At 41.3% G+C, this 19,690-nt stretch overlaps 1 protein-coding gene across 3 annotated transcripts in view; it reads right to left on the bottom strand.

The window, feature by feature from the left end:
* Window positions 1–9,511, bottom strand: part of USP7 (ubiquitin specific peptidase 7) — a 90,289-nt gene extending 80,778 nt beyond the window's left edge. For 2 of the 3 annotated variants that reach the window (XM_081170132.1, XM_081170133.1), the window contains exons 1-2: window positions 9,366–9,511; window positions 4,367–4,467 (exon numbers count right to left, since the gene is read on the bottom strand). In XM_081170132.1, the coding sequence (XP_081026258.1) occupies window positions 4,367–4,433 (67 nt within the window). In that variant the 5' untranslated portion in view covers window positions 4,434–4,467; window positions 9,366–9,511. The remainder of the gene's footprint in view (window positions 1–4,366; window positions 4,468–9,365) is intronic. The other variant, XM_081170135.1, reaches the window with a different exon arrangement.
* Window positions 9,512–19,690: the final 10,179 nt, after the last annotated feature.

Here is a 19,690-nt window from a genome sequence, read left to right as displayed (position 1 = left end):
TTCTAGGAGCTGCAGTTTGTTAAGAGTGCTGAGAGTGGGTATTCCCCAGATGGGGCTACACTTTTCAGAGTGGTTTAACAATCACATGAAACTGTGCCCTTAACAAACCACAGCTCCCAGAATTCTTTGGGGGAAGGCCATGACAGTTTAAAGTGGAATAATAGCGCTTTAAATGTATGGTGTGAATGCGGCCTTCGCCCACTTAGGGCAATATTGATAAGGAGAATCAAGTGGAAGGAGATGTAAAAAAGGAAGCTGGGGGCTGGTGGAGGTACCAGGAAATAGTGGAGTGGTGTGGTTCAAACAGGGACTGGGGAAGTTGATTCGGGAGTTAAGAAGGGGGCTATGAGACTCTACTGTGGGAAGAGCATAGAGAGGGTAGTGTTGGGGAGGTGGGAAGAGAGCGCCACCATCAGGAGATTTAAGGAGGTTGTAATGAAAGAAACTGAAGATGGGTAGGGATATTATATGAGAGATAAAAATGAAGGAAAACTTTGTGGGATATGTGAAGAGCAGGACAATAGCCCCAAGGTCCTCTTTGAAGAGAAGGGAGTGGGCGATGGCTTGTGGTGGCAAGGTATGGTGCAGAGAAGGAAGAACATAGAAGTCAGAGCATTACTCCAAGACGCTCTCCAGAGTTTCAGATGGATCTTTCCCAGTCACACCAGAGATTTATCTTGGAGTCTCTTTCACAGCAGGGGAGTGCTTTCTCTAAGATGTTGCTCTTAAGTGCTGTTTCCAGAGAGCAAGCCAAGTCCCTCTGCTGCAGCAAAAACATCTCAGAGGCTTCTAGCATCTTAACATTGGGAATCTGCTTCCCTGCGGATGTTGTAGGACTCCCTTCAACTCCAGAGATTATTTATTTGTTTGGATAATTTAAGTATCACCCTTTGAACCGGCCACATGGCAGTTTGCAATAAAACCAGGGAGATAAGAATGCATAACAACAATAAAAACAGCATTAAAAAACACAACAAATCACTGAATCACAATTACTAATAGCAGCAGCCTTTCCTCTTTCTAAGATGCATCATGACTATTTGCCTGAAGCTATAAAGAGATGAGGTTTGTTGCACCTCAATAGGAAGAGAATTCCACATGCAAAGAGCCACCACTGAAAACCTTCCTGGGCCCTCACACCAGGTATGTCATCACGTGTAGAGACCTCATCTGATGTCAAAACAAAGTCAGGTTGATATGGAAAAAGATTTGGTTTGGAGGGTCACAGACTCCTATCTGCCTTAAAGTCGAACTCTTAATAATTATTGCAAAAAACCCATGGACTAGAGTGGACGGAGTGAATTCTGGATGGGGAAACTGATGTCATTATAAATTTGTTGATCTTTATGGTGCTCAAGACTAAGAAACATATAAAAAAACAGCACATGTGTTGCCCCCTATTTTTTTTTATCAGGTAGAACAGGGAAGAGTAAGGAGAACTGGGGAAGTAAGGAAAAAGAGAGGTTGAACAAAATGAGATATTATAGATAGGGATTGCAGCAGGCAGAGATGACAGCTCATTTTAACAATTCAATGGTTTGCATTCCAACTCAGAAGAAACCTCCACTGGTTGAATGAGGCTTAACTGTTAGGTAAGCCCCAGCTTCCTTCTGAGTAGATATGCGCTATAAAAGTGCCACAGATAATTTATAATCTTCAGCTTCATAATTCTGTGGAACAGGTCTCAGAAATCTCACAACAGAATTTAACATCTAATGCAGTTCCAGAGAGCTCATGGGAAGAAATAGCCCTAATCCTTTAGCAAGGATTCACAAATACACTTGCCACGTCACTGCTGGTGAGGACAACTTTTGCATAAATAGAAAAAAAGCTGCTTTATAGAGAGTCAGACCATTTGTCCATCTATTGTCTATACTAGCTGGCAACAGCTTGTCAGGATTTCAGACAGGAGTCTTTTCCAGCCTTCTGTGGAGACACCGGGGATTGAACCTGGGACTTTAATGAGTGTAGACCATCCATATGCAGTCAGAATGATGAGCTTAAATCCAGTGCCTTAGATCACAGGCCAACCCTACCACATCCCACTTCAAGGAGAGCCCCTGGCCTCTTAGGCCTGGAAGAACATGAGAACTTTGCAATACCGGGCTTGCTTCAGAAGCACAAGAGAAATGCAAGGACCTTTTCCCTGATGCCGCGTTGAATCTCAGAGTTACTTGGAGAGCTGTTGGAAGACTTCATGCTTCTGAGCTTTGGCCTTATGGGGATTCCCCTCCTCTTTTTTTGCAAATGAAGGGAAGGAGCTTGCTATTGACAGTTGTGCTGGGTCTTGAGCTCAGGGGAATGCCAGAAGACCCCCGTTCTCTCCTTCTTGAAGGGGAGGGTAGGATCATGGCACAAACAAATTTGGCTGGTTACCAAGTTAAGCTAAGATTTGTAGACCCCTAGCATTCATGCATACGTTTTACTATAGATTTGATGGAGATACAGCCACAGACTTCTGTGTCATGAAAGGTTGTGCAACCCCTCACACACAAAACCCCCAAAGTGATAGCTTTGCTAAAATCTGAAAGAACCCTGTGGCAAACAGCCAGTGCTTGTGAGAAGGTGATGTTGATGATCTTGGGCAAAGAAACAGCTGCAGAGAGTTGCAGTTTCTACCCCATAGCTTCCAGCATACTCTCCTCCGCTTTTTCATTTTTTTTAAATTTACAGCACATTTACCTGGCTTATTGCCAGCACGTAACACTAATTCTGAAAGAGCTGCACTGCTGCCAGTACGCTTCCAAGACCGTCTCAAGGTACTTGGTGGTGGCACTCCAGCTTTGATGCTTCTCTTATTTGCAAGCTTTATTTGTCAAGCTTTTTGAAAAGTACCCCCAATACAATTTACATAGCAAAAGCAGAATAAAAGCTAGACTAAAAACTACAAAAGGCAAAACAAGCAACAGCAAGCTTAAAACAACACCTAGAACCGATAATTATTTTTTAAAAATGCACTCTGGACTTTACATGAGGTTGTCTCCAGCTAAGTTCTACAGGAGCTAAGTTCTACTCAAAGAAGACCCATTTAAATGCATGGACATGACTAATTTAAGTCTAGTAGTTTCTATTGGCTCTGAGTAGAAATTCGTTGGGGACAATTCCTGGTGCCTAAAGGATAGCAATGTAAGAGTCCGCAAATATTCCCAAGAAAAGATTTAAATAATTCATGCCTCTCTGGAAAAGATTCTGTGGTAGCCACACACCTTACTTCGGAATTTTGGGAACACACAGCTCTCACTTGACAGATTCAGAGGGGAGAAAGTGGATTGGGGCCTTTGGATACTCCCAGTAGGACATATCGAACTAAGTTTTACCCAAAGTAAACCCACTGACATTGATAGGAATAGGTTATTCATATCTACTAATTTCAAGGATTAATCAATCCGATCCTAACTGGGATTGCTAGAAAGTGTTTTACTGAGTTCAATGTGAGTAACTTTCAAGTAACTGCATGTAAGGACTGCTCTGTAACTGAGTAACCGGTGATCAGTTTCAGGGAGTGAAATTGCACTGATTCTGGTGTGTCATTGCATTCAGTACTTAATATATTTATTTTTCCAAAAATATACTGTATGTGGTAACTGTAAATTGAATTCTACAATCCTCAGTATCTTAAAAAGCTGGCTATGCTTTAGTTTTGTCAGTATGCAGATTTGTTTACATTAGACGTGATTGAAAGGCAGATGTTGCATTATTTCACTGATAGCTCTTGTGAAGCCAAAAGTGCAATTTGCCTCACTTGATGTCACCATAAATATGTCGCCTGAATTTTTTTGCCTTTGTGGGCAACCTAGTCATAGCATATTTCTAAACTATTCTAGTACTCAAGGGCTTTTTGTTGATTACTATTCTGTTTTTTAAAAGAAATTGTTTAAACTGAAATATATTTACACCCTGCTTATTATCGTAACACAATAGAACCAGAGGGATGGAATGAATGTTTTATAAACCTTCAAAATCTGGCTTTCCCCCCATGGGTCTTGGCAGTGCTTTTTTATGGGGGGATGCAGGGGTACGCATACGTACTCCTAAACATTTTGTGAATCTAAGTTTGGCCTCATTGAGGATCAGCATTTCAATATGAGTAGGAAAATGAGAGTACCCCTAAACATTTTTTTAAGAAAGAAAAGGCACTGGGTCTTGGAAACCAGTCTTCATTTTCTTAATTTCTTGGGACTGTGAGATATCTCTATTCCGTAGGTTTAAACTATATAATAAACAATAACAATAATAATTGAACTGGTTTAACAGTCATTGCTTCTCTTCCCTTATTTTGGAATGGGAGCCTAGTGATCTCCAATACCTTCACCAAACTACAGTTCCCAGGATTCTTTGTGGAAGTCTTTCATCATGCATGACTTACTTGAGAATAGCCTCCTAAGGTCCCAGTCGTCTGCAGAAAGGGCTGAATGGATTAACTTCCCAAACATGAGTATGTAATAACCTTGTCCTCCACAAATTCCCCTGCAATATTTAAAAACATGTATTAAGGACATGACATGTATTAAGAACATATACTAAAATGGAGTTCCTTCTTCTCAATTTCCCCCAGTATGAATTACTGTGAAGGCCTTATTCACATAGCACTTTTGATGTCCGTGATGCTTTGCAGAGCACGAGGAGGAGGAGATGGTGGTGTTTGCAATGTACCTTTCTGATGTTGGTGGAATATTTCAGATTTGATAAACCTGATAATCCAGTACCAAATACTGCTGCCCTGGGCTCCTTTGGGAGGGAAGGCACACTATGAAACAAATGATACTTTTCTATCAGAGTGGCCTCAGGTGTCAGAGCATCCACATATTCCCTAAAGTAGATACATGGGAAGCTACTTTCAACTGAGTCAGTCCATCTAGCTCAATATTGTCTACACCAGGCATAGGAAAACTCGGCCCTCCAGATGTTTTTGGCCTATAACTCCCATGATCCCTATCTAGCAGGACCAGTGGTCAAGGATGATGGGAATTGTAGTCCCAAAACATCTGGAGGGCTGAGTTTGCCTATGCTTGGTCTACACAGACTGACATGGACTTTCAGGAGGCTTTTCCAGTCCCACCTGGAGATTCCAGGGATAGAACACAGACCTTCTGCATGCCAATAAGCTACAGCCAATCTTTAGGGTCTTCTATATTTGAAAGCTGAAACTTTATATTTAATACATGTTTGAGAAACATTTTTTTTTAAAAAAAGGCTGAAGGAATAGTAACCGAGCTGGCTCCAACTTTGAAGCGCTTTGTTGGTTTGCTTTTGGCTTTTAGGTTGTCCCTCAAAGTTTGCAACCAGGTATGAATATCAATCCATAAACCCAACACAATTAAAATATCCAATTCCATCCAAGAAACATAAAAGCCAGTGCATCAACAACAGCAGCAACAACAACAAACATCTAAATTAGCCTAAATTTAGGAAGGGAAAGTATTTGCCTGGTCTCATTTGTGATAAAATTCAACAGGCATTTTAAGCGAGTTTTTGCTCTGATTCTTATGGTTAAACTTAACTAATTTCATCTTGACAGGAATTTTTGTGTGTGTGATATAAATACGGTAAATTAAATAAATTAAGAAACAGATTAAAGTCTTAAAGTAAAATGTTTTGGCTTTTGCCTTATTCAGCCATGTGGATGTGGATCAAAGGGCATTCTAGCCAAGGTGGCAGTTACAGAACACTGAGGATGGAATATGTAGTCGAGTGTTATCAGAGATACAGGTTATCTTTCTGGGTTGACGTCACATTTATGTCCAGAAATACGCTCTTGTTTCTAGTGTCCTTTCATCAGACAGCATCTTTAAAAGGGGACTCCGGCATAAAATTGCTAAACTTGACAGTTGCGGCTGGTGGGGCCGAAGGCAAGGAACCCAACAGCAAGTAGACCCAGAGCCAATTGCAAGCAGGACCAGCTAATTCTAGCTTTGTCCCCATCTTCCTCCCTGCTCAATTCTATCTGGATGGCACTGAGACTAAGGCCTCATCTGCACTATGCATTTAGAACAGAATCATTCAACTTCAGGAAGTCATGGCTTCTTTTAAAGAATGCCACGCACTGTTGTATTTTCAGGGGTACAGATCGTCCTTAGGAGACCCCTATTCCACCCACAGAGTTACAATTCCCAGAGTTCCTTGAGAGAGAGGAATTGACAGTTAAAGCACTCTGGAAATTCTGTGCAGAGAATAGGGGATCCCCTAGCAACTCTCAGTACCCTGACCAAACTACAGTTCCCAGGAATCTTTGGGGAAAGTTGTGACTGTTTAAACTGGTATGATATTGCTTTAAATGTATGGTGCAGAGGGATTGTAAGGAGCAGGAAGCTGACACAGGCAGTGCCACTCCTGGGACTAATTGTGAGCAAGGAAGGAAGGTGAGGGCTGAAGGCAGGCTGTTCCTCTTGTGCCCAGTTTACCCTAATACATGCTCTGGTTATCTCCCACTTGGACTACTGCAATGCGCTCTACATGGGGCTAACTTTGAAGGTGAGCCGGAAACTACAACTAATCCAGAATGCGGCAGCTAGACTGGTGACTGGGGGCAGCAGCCAAGACCATATTACACCGGTCCTGAAAGACTACATTGGCTCCCAGTACATTTCTGAGCACAATTCAAAGTGTTGGTGTTGACCTTTAAAGCCCTAAACATCCTGGGCCCAGTATACCTGAAGGGAGCCTATATCCACCCCCATCGTTCTGCCCGGACACTGAGGTCCAGCGCTGAGGGCCTTCTGGCGGTTCCCTCACTGCGAGAAGCAAAGCTACAGGGAACCAGGCACAGGGCCTTTTGAGCAGTGGCACCCGCCCAGTGGAACGCCCTCCCACCAGATGTCAAAGAGATAAACGACTACCGTAGCTGACATTTAGAAGACATCTGAAGGCAGCCCTGTTCAGGGAAGTTTTTAATGTGTGACATTCCAACAATCTTTGTTGGAAGCTGCCCAGAGTGGCTGGGGAAGCCCAGCCAGATGGGCGGGGTACAAATTATGATGATGATGATGATGATGATTATTAATGGACCAGCCTCCACTGAAACTGGATGAAGGGTAGAGAGGGATTTGTAATGCATAGAAACATTGCCACTTCCAATTTTGCCTCTCGTCGTACCTACCACCAGCATGTGGGCCCCAGAAGGCTGCTTAGAAGATAATGTGGCCTTCATGCTGAAAAAAGGCTTCTCAGCCCTGTACATTTCAATTTGTGCTGCCACGGCGAGGCGGAGACCCATCAAAAACCACAGGCGGGAGAAACCTGTGGACCTGGGATTCGGCTGGCACCTTTTGCGCCTCCCCTACTCGCGGGGAAACCCGGCTACGGGGATCCGGAGTGATGTGGGGTGAGCGGCGTGGTGCTTCAAATCGATTGCTCTTTTCACGGAGTGAAGCCGCATTGCTGTTGTCGGAGAGCACTGACTTTTTCCCTGTGGACAATTGGACTCTAAACAAGTACCCGTGAGTAGAACGGAAAATTGGATTATTAAACTTCGTAATTTGGCACCGGAGCGGGAAGGTCTAAACAGGAAGTCCGCCTTCCGCTTTTGTAAATAGTTTGAAGCAAAGACATTGCAAGCTAAAGTCTGGAAAGTTATCTGTAAAGGACTAAATTTCCATCGGTTAAAATTACAAAAAACCCCTTGGAAGCAGGAGAAGGCGGGGGGAATCTTAAATTGTTCAAGCCTGCAGGAGAGGGAGTAAAGAAAGATAAATTTCTATCGTCTTGAACCTGGGAACGGGCTGTAAAAAATAGACGTTTTGGGAAAGTTCATTGACTGTGAATAATAACGTATGTTGACAGATAGTCAAATAAGAGAAACATATTGATTCCAATGTTTCCTTTTGCTCTAAAAGGGAACAAAGATTTGAAAAACGAAAGCAATTTTGTTGCTGGATCTGCTTGTAAAAGGATGGATACAAATTGAAATTGTTTCCTCTAGAGGGAGCTTTTGAACTGTTGTTGGAGTGGACCTGTAGAGATTAAGGATCGTGAGAAACAGACATTGACCTTGGACAAGAATGTTGACACAGGAAGCCTTAGTGTCTGCTTTGTGCAGGACAAGTTCTTTGTTGGAGCAGCTTCATGCGAAGATGGATTTGATGACTACAGCAATTGATAACTTCGGTCAAACAGTGAACACCAATATAGAACCTGCTCAAGAACTGACCCAGGAATCTGCCCTGACAGGGCAAGCTGCGGAGAAGACAGAGGAGGAGGTTGTTGTTGAACCCCAAGTAATACAAGTTGAGAGAGATGCAGCCTTGCAGGAACATAAGCTGTCGTTTCTGATGACTGAATCTGGAGTGAGTCAGATTTGGAGAGACGGAGTCCTGTCGGGACTGGAGATGGCAAGTTGGCAAGTTGGTCATATCCTCCTATGCAGGGATGTCCTGACTTTTGGGATTTGGTTTTGGGCCAGGAGGAGATTGGAGTGGGTCGAGGCCCTCAGCTTTGGAATATTTTTTGGATTTTAGTGCTAACCATGGAGAACGGGCTGACCGGTCGAGAAGGGATAAAGACATTCTTAGGTGGTTCCCCCGAGATCTACTCCTCAGAGACAAAGGAAGGAAATTAAGTACAAGACCAGCAGAAGAGAAAGTAAAGTGCAGGTACAATTATGAAGAAGATCTGCAGAAGGGACATGGAAAAGAGTTAAGAGCCTCGGACATAAGATCACCAGGTTGATGGACTAGATGGAACAGACTGAAAGGACTGACAGATCCCGAGACCAGGAAGAAGAGACGGTGGATGAAGATTGGAAGAAAGTTTAAAAATTCATTTAGAGAAATATTGTAAAATTAATGACTGTTAGGAAAATCTTGGAAGGAAACTATTAGGCTTTAGTAGAAATGTTATAAGGAGTTATGTATAAATAAGTTTTAAAGTTCTAAGGTTTGTTTTTTTTAATGGCAAGATAAGGCTAAAATAAATTAAGACAACTAAAGGACAGAATACAGTGAAAGATGAAAAGGATTTGCTGAGATAATTAATAATTAGAATACAAAAAAGGGAGGTGTGAGGAGGTCGATGAAACAAGTTAATGAAGATAAGGATATGGGAATACTGGATTTGTTTTTAAATTTATTCTCTTGCTCTTGTTTTTGATTTTAGTGTATTGTATGCTTTGTACTTTTTATTCTCTTTTTATTGATTTGTATTGTTTAATCTCTTTTTCTTGCTTTTCCTTTTTCTTTTTTCTTATGTAACTTTAAATTCCCAATAAATATCATTTTAAAAAAATACATTTCAATTTGTGTAATGCCTGGATGCTTAACCTCCAATCGCCGTTGGACTACAACTCCCACCACCCCAGACTTGCTGGGGCTGATGGGAGCTGGAGTTTCCCATCCCTGTCCTAGAGCTTTGACTTGATGATCTACATGTACCTGGAATATAAAGACTTGGGAGGCTGTGGGGTCAAGGATCCTCTACAACTGCTGTCTCGTTGCTGGCTGAAGTGAGTTGGAAAAGGTACCCAGGTGAGTGAGCCACCAGTGTTCTGAAATTGGAATCTGCACAAATGTGGCGGAATGTTCAGCACACAGCCCTGCCTCCCCATTGGCTGTGGCACAGCTAAGAAAGGGAAAGTGTGGTAAACAGAATGCTGAGCATGGCAACAGACAATAGGGTGGATGTGTGTGTGTGTGTGCATACATGCATGCATGCATGTACTGTAGCATCCAGGGGGTCAAAATATGAAGAAATGGCTCATGAAACCTTCCTCCTTAGAATTCTCCCTTGCAAACTGTGAAGTCTAAAATTTGCTAGATATTTTCCGGCTATTATTCACTGAATATTTGCCCTGGGTCCAACATACATTCATTGGGCCACTCCAGCACATTTTGCTGCCTGAAATGAAGGATAAGGTGGCGTCCCCAGATTCTGCATGTGGAATCCAACCATCCTAGGTTGCATCGGCACTGTACGCTTAAAGCAGTATCATACCAATATAAACAGCCATGGCTTCCCCCAAAGATTCCTTGGGAACTGTAGTTTTGCTGAGGGTGCTGAGAGTTGTTAGGAGACCCCATCCCGCTCAGAGAACTACAGTTCCCACAGGTCTCTGTGAGGAGGTATTCACTGTTGAACCACTCAAGTAATTGTACCTCTGTGATGGGAATAGGACTTGAAATGCTAAAATTCTAGCAATTTTTGGAAAGACGTTTGCCAACATTTGTTACAGGGTTTATGGGGACAATTTTGATTGCTGCTTTATTGTGGATCTGCATTTTAGGTATTTTTATTACTTATATACAGTATGTGTGTTTGTAAAGTCCAAAGAAGTAGGAACTACATAGTTTTGTAATATTGAACTTTGTACTGGATGGGGACAGCGAGAACAGGACCACACTTTCTATTTCCAATTCCAACCTCCACACATTCAGTTTAACAATGTCCGTAGAGTTTATGGACATAGAGTTTATCTCTTAGTGTGGCAGCACCCATACTTTAGAACTCCCTGCCTAATAACATCAGGCAGGTGCCTTCCCTGTACTTTTTTGTTGCCTAAAACATTATTGTTTCTGCAAGCCTATCCAGATATGTAGATTGCTGACATGTTTTAATTTGGTTTTTAGCTTAACACTGATTTTATGTCTTTAAGATATCAATGACTTTGCTTCTTCTCTTTCCATGGTTCATTTTACATGTCATAAATTCTTGCATATTTTACAAAAACTATACCATTCAGTATTCCATTATTCCATCCATCAAAACTTATTTACACTGTCGAATTTATCTTAATGCTGTCAGCGTTTTCAGCTGTACAGAATTATTTCCAATATATTCAATAAACGTTTTACAATCTTCTTTAAATGTATGTTCTTCTTGTTCTCTTATTCTGTATGTTATGTCTGCAAGTTGTGCATATTCTGTCAACTTAAGTTGCCATTCTTCTTTGGTTGGTTGCCATTCTCACTTGTTTTCCACTTTGGGGCTAACAAAACACGGGCCACAGTAGTAGCATACATAAATAACCTTTTCTGACACCTGGGAATTTCAGTCCGGATTATACCCAGCAGAAAGGACTCTGGATTTTTTTGGGAAAGTACTTTTAAACATTTTTTTTTCCAATTCATTATGGATCTTTTCCCAATACTCTTTTACCCTTTTAAAAGCCCATCACATATGAAAGAACGTTCCCTCCACCTCTTTGCATTTCCAGCACTTACCTGATTCAGTCTTATACATCTTAATACCATCTGTGAATTATTTTAGGTAGTTCTCCTTCAAAGAACAACATGCTGTAAACTTCAAGTCACTTTTCCAGTTTTTCCCATATTCCACAAGTTTTTGTGTCCATTCTTCCTTTGCTGGGACTTCTACTTCTTTCCATTTTGGGGCAAGTAACATTCTTGCTGCTGTAGTAGCATACATGAATAAGTTTCTGTACAATTTGGTTAATTCTGTTCTTATAATTCCAAAAAGGAAGGCTTCTGGGTTTTTTTTTACAAACATTATTGTAAACATCCTTTTCAATTCATTATATATCAGACCCCAACTTATGATAAAAAGAATCTTCTTTCTCTTTACATTTCCAACACTTACTTGATTTAGATTAATACATTTTTGCTAATTTACCCGGTGTTTGATACCATCGATATATCATTTTCATATGCTGTAATTTAGACCATAACATGCTGTAAATTTTATATCCATATTCCACAATCGTTCCCATGCTTCCATGTCTATATTATGACCAATATCTATTGCTCAATGTATCATTGAGGATCTAACCTGCTCATCCTTTGTCTCCCATTCCAATAATATTTATACATTTTAGACAGCACTTTTACATTACATTCCAGCAGGTCTTTCTCCAGTTGTGATATTTGTTCCCCAAACCCTCATACCCTATCTTTCTTAAATCATTCAAATAATGATATTGTATCTGTGTTGTTAATTTTCCTGATAATTCCTTAAATTCTTCTAATTTATACTCTCCTCTCTCTTGTTTTAACAAATTTCTATAAGTTGTTCACCATTCTATCATATACTTTTTCTTTACCGCTAAAGCTTCCAACGGTGAGAGCCAAAGTGATGTTTCTACCTCTTCTTCTTTTTTGGTATTTATCCCATACTCTATACATTTTTTTCTGAATTATATGATTGGTAAATCCTTTATGTACTTTTACTTTTTCATACCATCAATAAGTATGTCAACGAAAAATATTATCATGACTTTCTGAGTCTAGAATATGTGAATTCTCTAATGTCATCCTTCAATGAAGAAAGATAGGATACCTCATGGTATAGTCTCATATCAGGCAGGGAAAAACCTCTTTCTTTTGCATCTATCAATATTTTATATTTTATTTTTGTTTTTCCCCCTTGCCAAATATATTTAGAAATATCTTTTTGCCCGCTTTGTGTTTAAACAATCTGTCTTGCCAATCACCGGAACTGATTGAAACAGAAATAATATTCTTGGAATATTATTCCAAGAAATGCAAGAAATGCAGAAATGCATTCATTTTTATAGTCAACACTCTGTTTTATAGTCAATTCATTTTGTTCCAAATTTCCTTTAATATCTTCCCATGTTTTTTAAATAATTATCTTTATACAAATTTATATTGTTTGTAGTTACCCATACAGCTAAATACTTAACCTTTCCTTTGATCTTTAATGCAGATACATCTTGAAATTTATTTTTACTCTCAGCATTCATATTTTTATCCAAGAGTTTGGTTTTATATTTACTAATCTTAAGACCTGCTACCTCACCATTTTTTTTTTGTATCTTGTAATACTTTTGGGATTGACTCTGTTGGTTCTTCCACAGATAGCTCCATGTTGTCTGCAAATGCTTTTAATTTATATTTTTGTCCCACTCTTATGCCTTTAATATCTTTATTACATATTACTATTGGCACCAATACTTCTAAAACTATTATAAACATAGGTGACAATGGACAGCCTTATATTGTTCCTTTAGTTATTTTACAATTCTCAACCAGGACATTATTTACTATCAACTCTGCTGACTTGTCAGCATATGTTGCCTTGACTCCTTTTAGAAAAGTGTCTCTACAACTCATATATTCTAAAACTGTAAATAAAAAATCTGTGACTTTTAAGCAACTGAAATGTACCTCCGCTTTTTTAAAAAAAGTAAAAGTGACCTCTGTTGCTCCACCTACCTTTACCGCTGGCCACACCTACCACTGCCACACAGTCCCCAAAAGTTCCCTATCAGGGAATGTTTCCCTCTGCCTAAAAACATTCCTTTCCCCTGGGAATATACCAGACCCTCCAAGTGTCCCTATTTTCCAGGGACAGTCCCAGATTTACAGAAGCCGTCCCAGTTTCTGATTTGATCCCGGAATGTACCGCTTTTCCTTAAGATGTCCCTATTTTCATCAGAGAAATGTTGGAAGGCATGGAGTTATGTGACCCCCGAACCAAGGAGATAAGTAACTATGCAACCCCCACTCCTCCCCAGCCTGCCAGCACCTATAACAATTTTTAACAATTTGTGATTTGCCACTGCAGTTTTTGCTTGGGGATATAAGGATGCCCTCTGGTGGATAATATATGGCAGAACCTCCCTCTTCCTTTTCCCTATTTCCATTTTAAGGACTTGCTTGAACTTTGCACTTTACCTCTTGGTAAGTCTGGCAAAAGGGACACGGGTGGCGCTGTGGGTTAAACCACAGAGCCTAGGACTTGCCGATCAGAAGGTCGGCGGTTTGAATCCCTGCAACGGGGTGAGCTCCTGTTGCTCGGTCCCTGCGCCTGCCAACCTAGCAGTTCGAAAGCATGAAGTGCAAGTAGATAAATAGGTACCGCAGCAGCGGGAAGGTAAACAGCGTTTCCGTGCACTGCTCTGGTTCGCCAGAAGCTGCTTAATCATGCTGGCTACATGACCCGGAAGCTGTATGCCGGCTCCCTCGGCCAATACAGCAAGATGAGCGCCGCAACCCCAGAGTCGGTCATGACTGGACCTAATGGTCATGAGTCCCTTTACCTTTACCTAAGTCTGGCAAGGGATGGATCCAGAAGGTAGGCAAACTAAGACCAGGGGGTGGATCAGGCCCAATCTCCTCCTAAATCCGGCCCGTGGACGGTCCAGGAATCAGCATGTTTTTACATGAGTAGAATGTGTGCTTTTATTTAAAATGCATCTCTGGGTTATTCGTTCATTTCCCCCCCAAAATATAGTCCGGCCCCCCACAAGGTCTGAGGAACAGTGGACCGGCCCCCTGCTGAAAAGGTTTGCTGACCCATGCGCAAAGCCCCTGCCTTAACACTTCTGTTCTTATTTTGCCAGAGGCACCCAGCGAGGTCAAAGGCAGAGCAGCAGAATTCTCAGTTCCAAATCCTGCATCTTCTGGATTAAGGGGGAGCCACTGAAGGACCTTCCCCAAGCCAAGTGAGGGCTGCAGCTCTGTTAGTAGTGTGTCTGATTTACATGCAAAGGTCCCAGCTCCAATCCCTGTCCTCTCCAAGTATAGGATCATTCCTCAGCTGCAACCCTCAAGAGCAGCTGCCAGTAGGGGTAGTACTGAGTTTGATGGAACAATGGTCTGACTCTGGATAAGGCAGTTTCCTATGTAACCACACACACTCCAAAAATTAGTGCTGTCTATGGGAGCTGGGGTGCCATCGTGTCTAAGAGATCCTGGTATGACCCAGGAAGTGCTGAATTAGAACTTGCAATGGGTTCCATTGGTTGCTTGAGACAAATCACTTGTTTCTCAGTTCCCCCCTACTTCTCCCCCCAAAACGCAATATGGGGATATGACTGCAGATCTACATTACAGGGTTGTTGTAATGGGTTACAATGAGGCGGTGCATGTGCTGTGCTTTGAACACTCTTGTTGGCGGAAAGGGAAATTATTATTGTGGAGTGCCAAGGAGAATTTGTTTGGAAGTTCACCTGCTGTGGGAGACTGTGGTATCTCTATGCTTGCAGAGGAAGAGGAAACGAGAACTGTGTTGTGATGGGCGCTCTTGGTTTGTGATAAACAAACATGGTGACAACTTGCTGGAAAAAGATATTGTTAATCCTCACAGAACTCTAGCCCAATAGTTGCCATTAATTTGATTTTGAATTGATTTTAGAATGCATTTCCATTGATTGTGATTTTATGTGAACTGTGTTCCTTTTATTGTTGTTGGCCACTCTGGCCAACAACAATATTATTATTATTATTATTATTATTATTATTATTATTATTATTATTATTATTATTATTATTATATTATTATTATTATTGGTTTGGTAGGTCAGTTTTGATGGTATCCTTGGTCCTGGATCTAGTAGAAGAGGCTGCTGAACTGCTCAGACAAGTTTCTTTGTGAGACAGTGGCCTTAGCTGGCCATAGAAGTACTCTCATCAGCATCTCAAAGAATGAGCTAGGTTGCCATAGCTACAATTAAGTGATGGTACTCTCCGGAAGGGGTGCATCATCATCATCATCATTATTACCGTATTTTTCTCCCTATAGGACACACTTTTCCCCCTCCAAAAATGAAGGGGAAATGTGTGTGCGTCCTATGGGGCGAATGCAGGCTTTCGCTGAAGCCTGGAGAGCGAGAGGGGTCGGTGCGCACTGACCCCTATCGCTCTCCAGGCTTCAGGAGAGCTGCAGCGTCAGCCCCACAAGGTCGGGGGACAGCGGGGAGGTGGAACACCGTCATCCCGCTGTCTCCTGATGTGGTTTGGAGGCTGACGGCGGGGAGACGCGTGCTTCTCCCCGCTGCCTGCCCCGCAAGCTCCGGGGACAGCTGGGAGTCGCAGTGCGTCTTCCCGCTGTCCCCGGACCTGGTCTGCAGGCCAGGTGGGGAGAAGAGCGCTTCTCCCCACTGCCAGCCCCACAAGCGCCGGGGGGGGGAAAAATAAATTTTCCCCCCTTTATTTCCCCCCCAAAAAACTTGGTGTGTCCTATGGGCTGGTGCGTCCTATGGGGCGAAAAATACGGTACTATTATTATTATTATTATATCATCTCACCTTTTCCCCAGAACAAACTAAAGACATAAAAAGACAATGATTAAAATGTAATCAAAAACTAGCAGAATTAAGATAATATACAACGGTCATGGTTTCCTCCAAAGACAGACCTACAATTTTCAGCACCCTTAACAAACCACAGTTCCCATGTTTGTTTGGGAGAAGCCATGTGCTTCTCTCAACTTTATCTTCCCTCAACTGTCAACTACAGCAGGCTTTCCATCAGGCTGCCAGAGAAGGAAGAGATGGAAATGGAGAGCTGCTCCTTCTGCTCTGCTGAAAGACCAGGAAGTTTTGGCTCCCTCTACCCTCTTCCCAAATTGGCTTGTTACAGCTGGTCTTGTAGCTAAGATATAGCGCTTGAGTTTGTTTTTTCCTCCCTCCTCATCCATTTTCCTTTTGTGTCATATCTTTTAAATCATAAGTCTGAGGTCACAGACAGCCTTAGCACTGGAAGACGCTTCAGTTGAAGGGTCGGATAAAACACTTGAAGGAAATGTAGCTGCAGGAAGCACCAAGTTTATTAATTGTCTACTGCAACACTCCTCCCCCCCCCCCAAATGCAATGAAGGAAAGGGTATTGTTTGAAGGGCAGCTGCAAGCCACCATTTTTATTTCACTATAAAGCCCTGGAGCTCTCTGGAAAATGGTGGCCACTCAGTGCCCTAAAGTAAGAGACTAGAGTGATGTCAGCAACAACCCTTCTTGCTGTGAGATTTTTGTGGGTGAGCTGAGAGATTGCTTAAGACTCTGAGTGAGAGCCTGGGTGGGTGGGTGGAGTACTGGGTGAGAGCCAGGAGGTGGAGAGGGAGGGTGTGTCCAAAGGCAAAAGAATTGGTATTGGTTGATATTTATTAGTAATTCTGTATCAATGCCACATGTTTATATGTCATCTCTGTATTTTTGCATTTTTGTAATTTTGTAATCTCAGTTGTCTGTTGCTACTTTAGTTTTCTGTGCAGTGCTTAGAGATTTTGTTATTATTATTAGCATTATAGAAATGGTGTTAATAAATAATATTTCAGAACGTTGTCAGTCTTTTTGCTATGCATTTGGACATTTCTTAAGAGAGCGTAACCAAATTTTGCACGGTGGCTGCAGCTCCCATCAGCCCGCAACCTCAGGATGGGAAAGGCTGGTGTTAGGTGTGCACACGCTGCAATAAATTTAGTGTCACAATTGGCACTTCTTACTTAAAACTGTTCTAACTCTCACACTGTGCCATCTGTGAAGTTTATTTCTTTTTGCACCCCAGAGGAAAAGGATGTCTCAGGATACTAAAAAAGACTGAAAAATTCCCATATGCCTTTGGGGTTGTATAAGTTGCCGATGGTGGTCCATTGGGAATCTGCCACCATTTTTAAAATAATGCACGAGGAAAGCACATTTTCATATTAGATGTCTTTAAAAATAAATAAATATTGTTACCAATTCTACACACATAAATAATCAGACATGGCATGACTAACAAAAAATGGGTCAATAGGAGGGTAAAATACTAAACATATTTACAATGCAGAATAATGAGGTGATTACAGTAAGCCAGTAAAATGAATTTGTCAATAAATCAACTTGGAAATAACAGAGTAATAGAAGTGAGCTAAAGAGCAGCGCCTGCTTATCTAGGCCATATTGCAATATATGTTGTAGGTATTTCTCATCCGTGTGTTGTTTCATTTGAATATTTAATAAAATCACACCATAAAGTGCAAAAATTATCTTGTTTTTTTCCCTTTCCCTTTGCCACCTTCAATTTTTGTGACAGCTTTTCCATTGTGGCTGTTTGCCAGACTATATTATACCACTGATCAATATTCATTAATTGCAAGGATTTCTAAGCTCTAGCTATTACTGTTTTAGGTAAAGGTAAAGGGACCCCTGACCATTAGGTCCAGTCGCGGACGACTCTGGGGTTGCGGCGCTCATCTCGCTTTATTGGCCGAGGGAGCCGGCGTACAGCTTCTGGGTCATGTGGCCAGCATGACTAAGCCGCTTCTGGCGAACCAGAGCAGCGCACGGAAACGCCGTTTACCTTCCTGCCAGATCGGTACCTACTTATCTACTTGCACTTTGACGTGCTTTCAAACTGCTAGGCTGGCAGGAGCAGGGACTGAGCAATGGGAGCTCACACCATCGCGGGGATTCGAACCACCTACCTTCTGATCGGCAAGTCCTAGGCTCTGTGGTTTAACCCACAGCGCCACCTGCATCCCAATTACTGTTTTAGCGGCTGTTAATAAATGTGTTATTAATTCATTACTCCTTAATTGGTCCATATCTGAAGTACAGTACATAAATTAAGTAAGGCTAATAATCCTGGGGTTATTGCATTTGTCTGAGCTGTAACCTGAGATATCTCTTTACAAATGTCCCTCCAAAATTGGCCTATTTGTGGACAATCCCACCACATATGTTGCTATGTACCGTACCTAAATTTGGCATCCTCTCCAACAGAAGAGCTATTGGGCTGTATATAAGATAGGCATCTCAGTGTTAAATACTGTATCATCCATAAACAATTTTAGTGAATGTTCCCTAGTAGTTGCTGACAGAAATTTACATGCTGCTTTTGCCCATAAGTTCCATTGTTTATATCCCGTGTTTTTCTACTAGAAAAAATGTGCCAGGACTCACTATGAAGTTGTTACAATAAGTGCCACACTTTTAACCAGTGCTTTTATTCTAGAAAAAAGGTGCTGATACTGCGTACCCTTGGGTACCACCAGGAAAAAGCACTGTATTATATCCCAATTTAATTCCCACCAGCTTTTTTTATTTTGGGGGGGAACAAAATTGATTCTCAATATAAGTTTTGTATAAAAGGTTAACTAATCTCTTATCCATTGAGCTGTATCGTACTACTTTCTTTTCACATTCTCTCACTTTCCTTGTTGCTTCATTTTTAATTTGTATATTTGTAAGAAATGATCCCAATTGATATCCTAGCAGCCATAAAATTTGGTTATTTTCTAAACATACTTAAATCTCTGCAACTGTAAGAGGTTGACCTTTTGTATAGTAATCCTTCAAATAATATAAATGGTGTTCTTTCCATGGCTTCACATTATATAATCTGCTTTTATTTTGAAATAAACATTTTTCCATTTCTTTCTATATTCTAAATGACACAAATGTATTGGGAAGAGTAAGCCAACCCAACAATCAAAGCTGATTTTTCAGCTTTGAAAGAACACCATCAATTTCCATATCCTCCAGTATTGGCCAGTAGGTTCTCTTATTGAATTACACGATTTCCACCATATGGCAAAACTGGCTTGCTTCATAATAGCTACTTAAATTTGGAATGCCCCAACTGCCCTCCGGCGGGTGGAGGTATAATAAAGATGCCATTTTTTAATGCACATTTATGATACATTTGTGTTCATAAGGCAGTTAGGATGTGCACAGACGATCTACACAATTCTAACCCGCAAATGTTATAAAAGTTTTAATGCTTTTTTTTTTTTGAATGAGTTCCAATTTATACATACGCCTAATAAAATAAATGACACGTCCGCGGCCATAGGTTCATCAACATTTATTAAGTGGGCCTGGTGGAGTCAAGGACGAAGGAAGACCTGCAATCAATCTTTGATAAATCTGCAGAAATCTTAAAAATATTAATTATTCTGCAATGACAAGAGAACTCTCTGGACATTTCTGCTCCCCTCCCCCAACCCTCCTCTTAGGGGAGGGTCAAAACTCAGAACAACACGCTAAGTAGAGAGATAGAAAGCAGATGCGCCTGCGCGC

Source organism: Podarcis bocagei (genome assembly GCF_964188305.1).
Source record: "Podarcis bocagei genome assembly, chromosome: 14".
Classification (NCBI taxonomy): Eukaryota; Metazoa; Chordata; class Lepidosauria; order Squamata; family Lacertidae; genus Podarcis; species Podarcis bocagei.
Note: the sequence above shows the minus strand (reverse complement) of the source record. Positions and strands in the feature narration are given on the sequence as shown.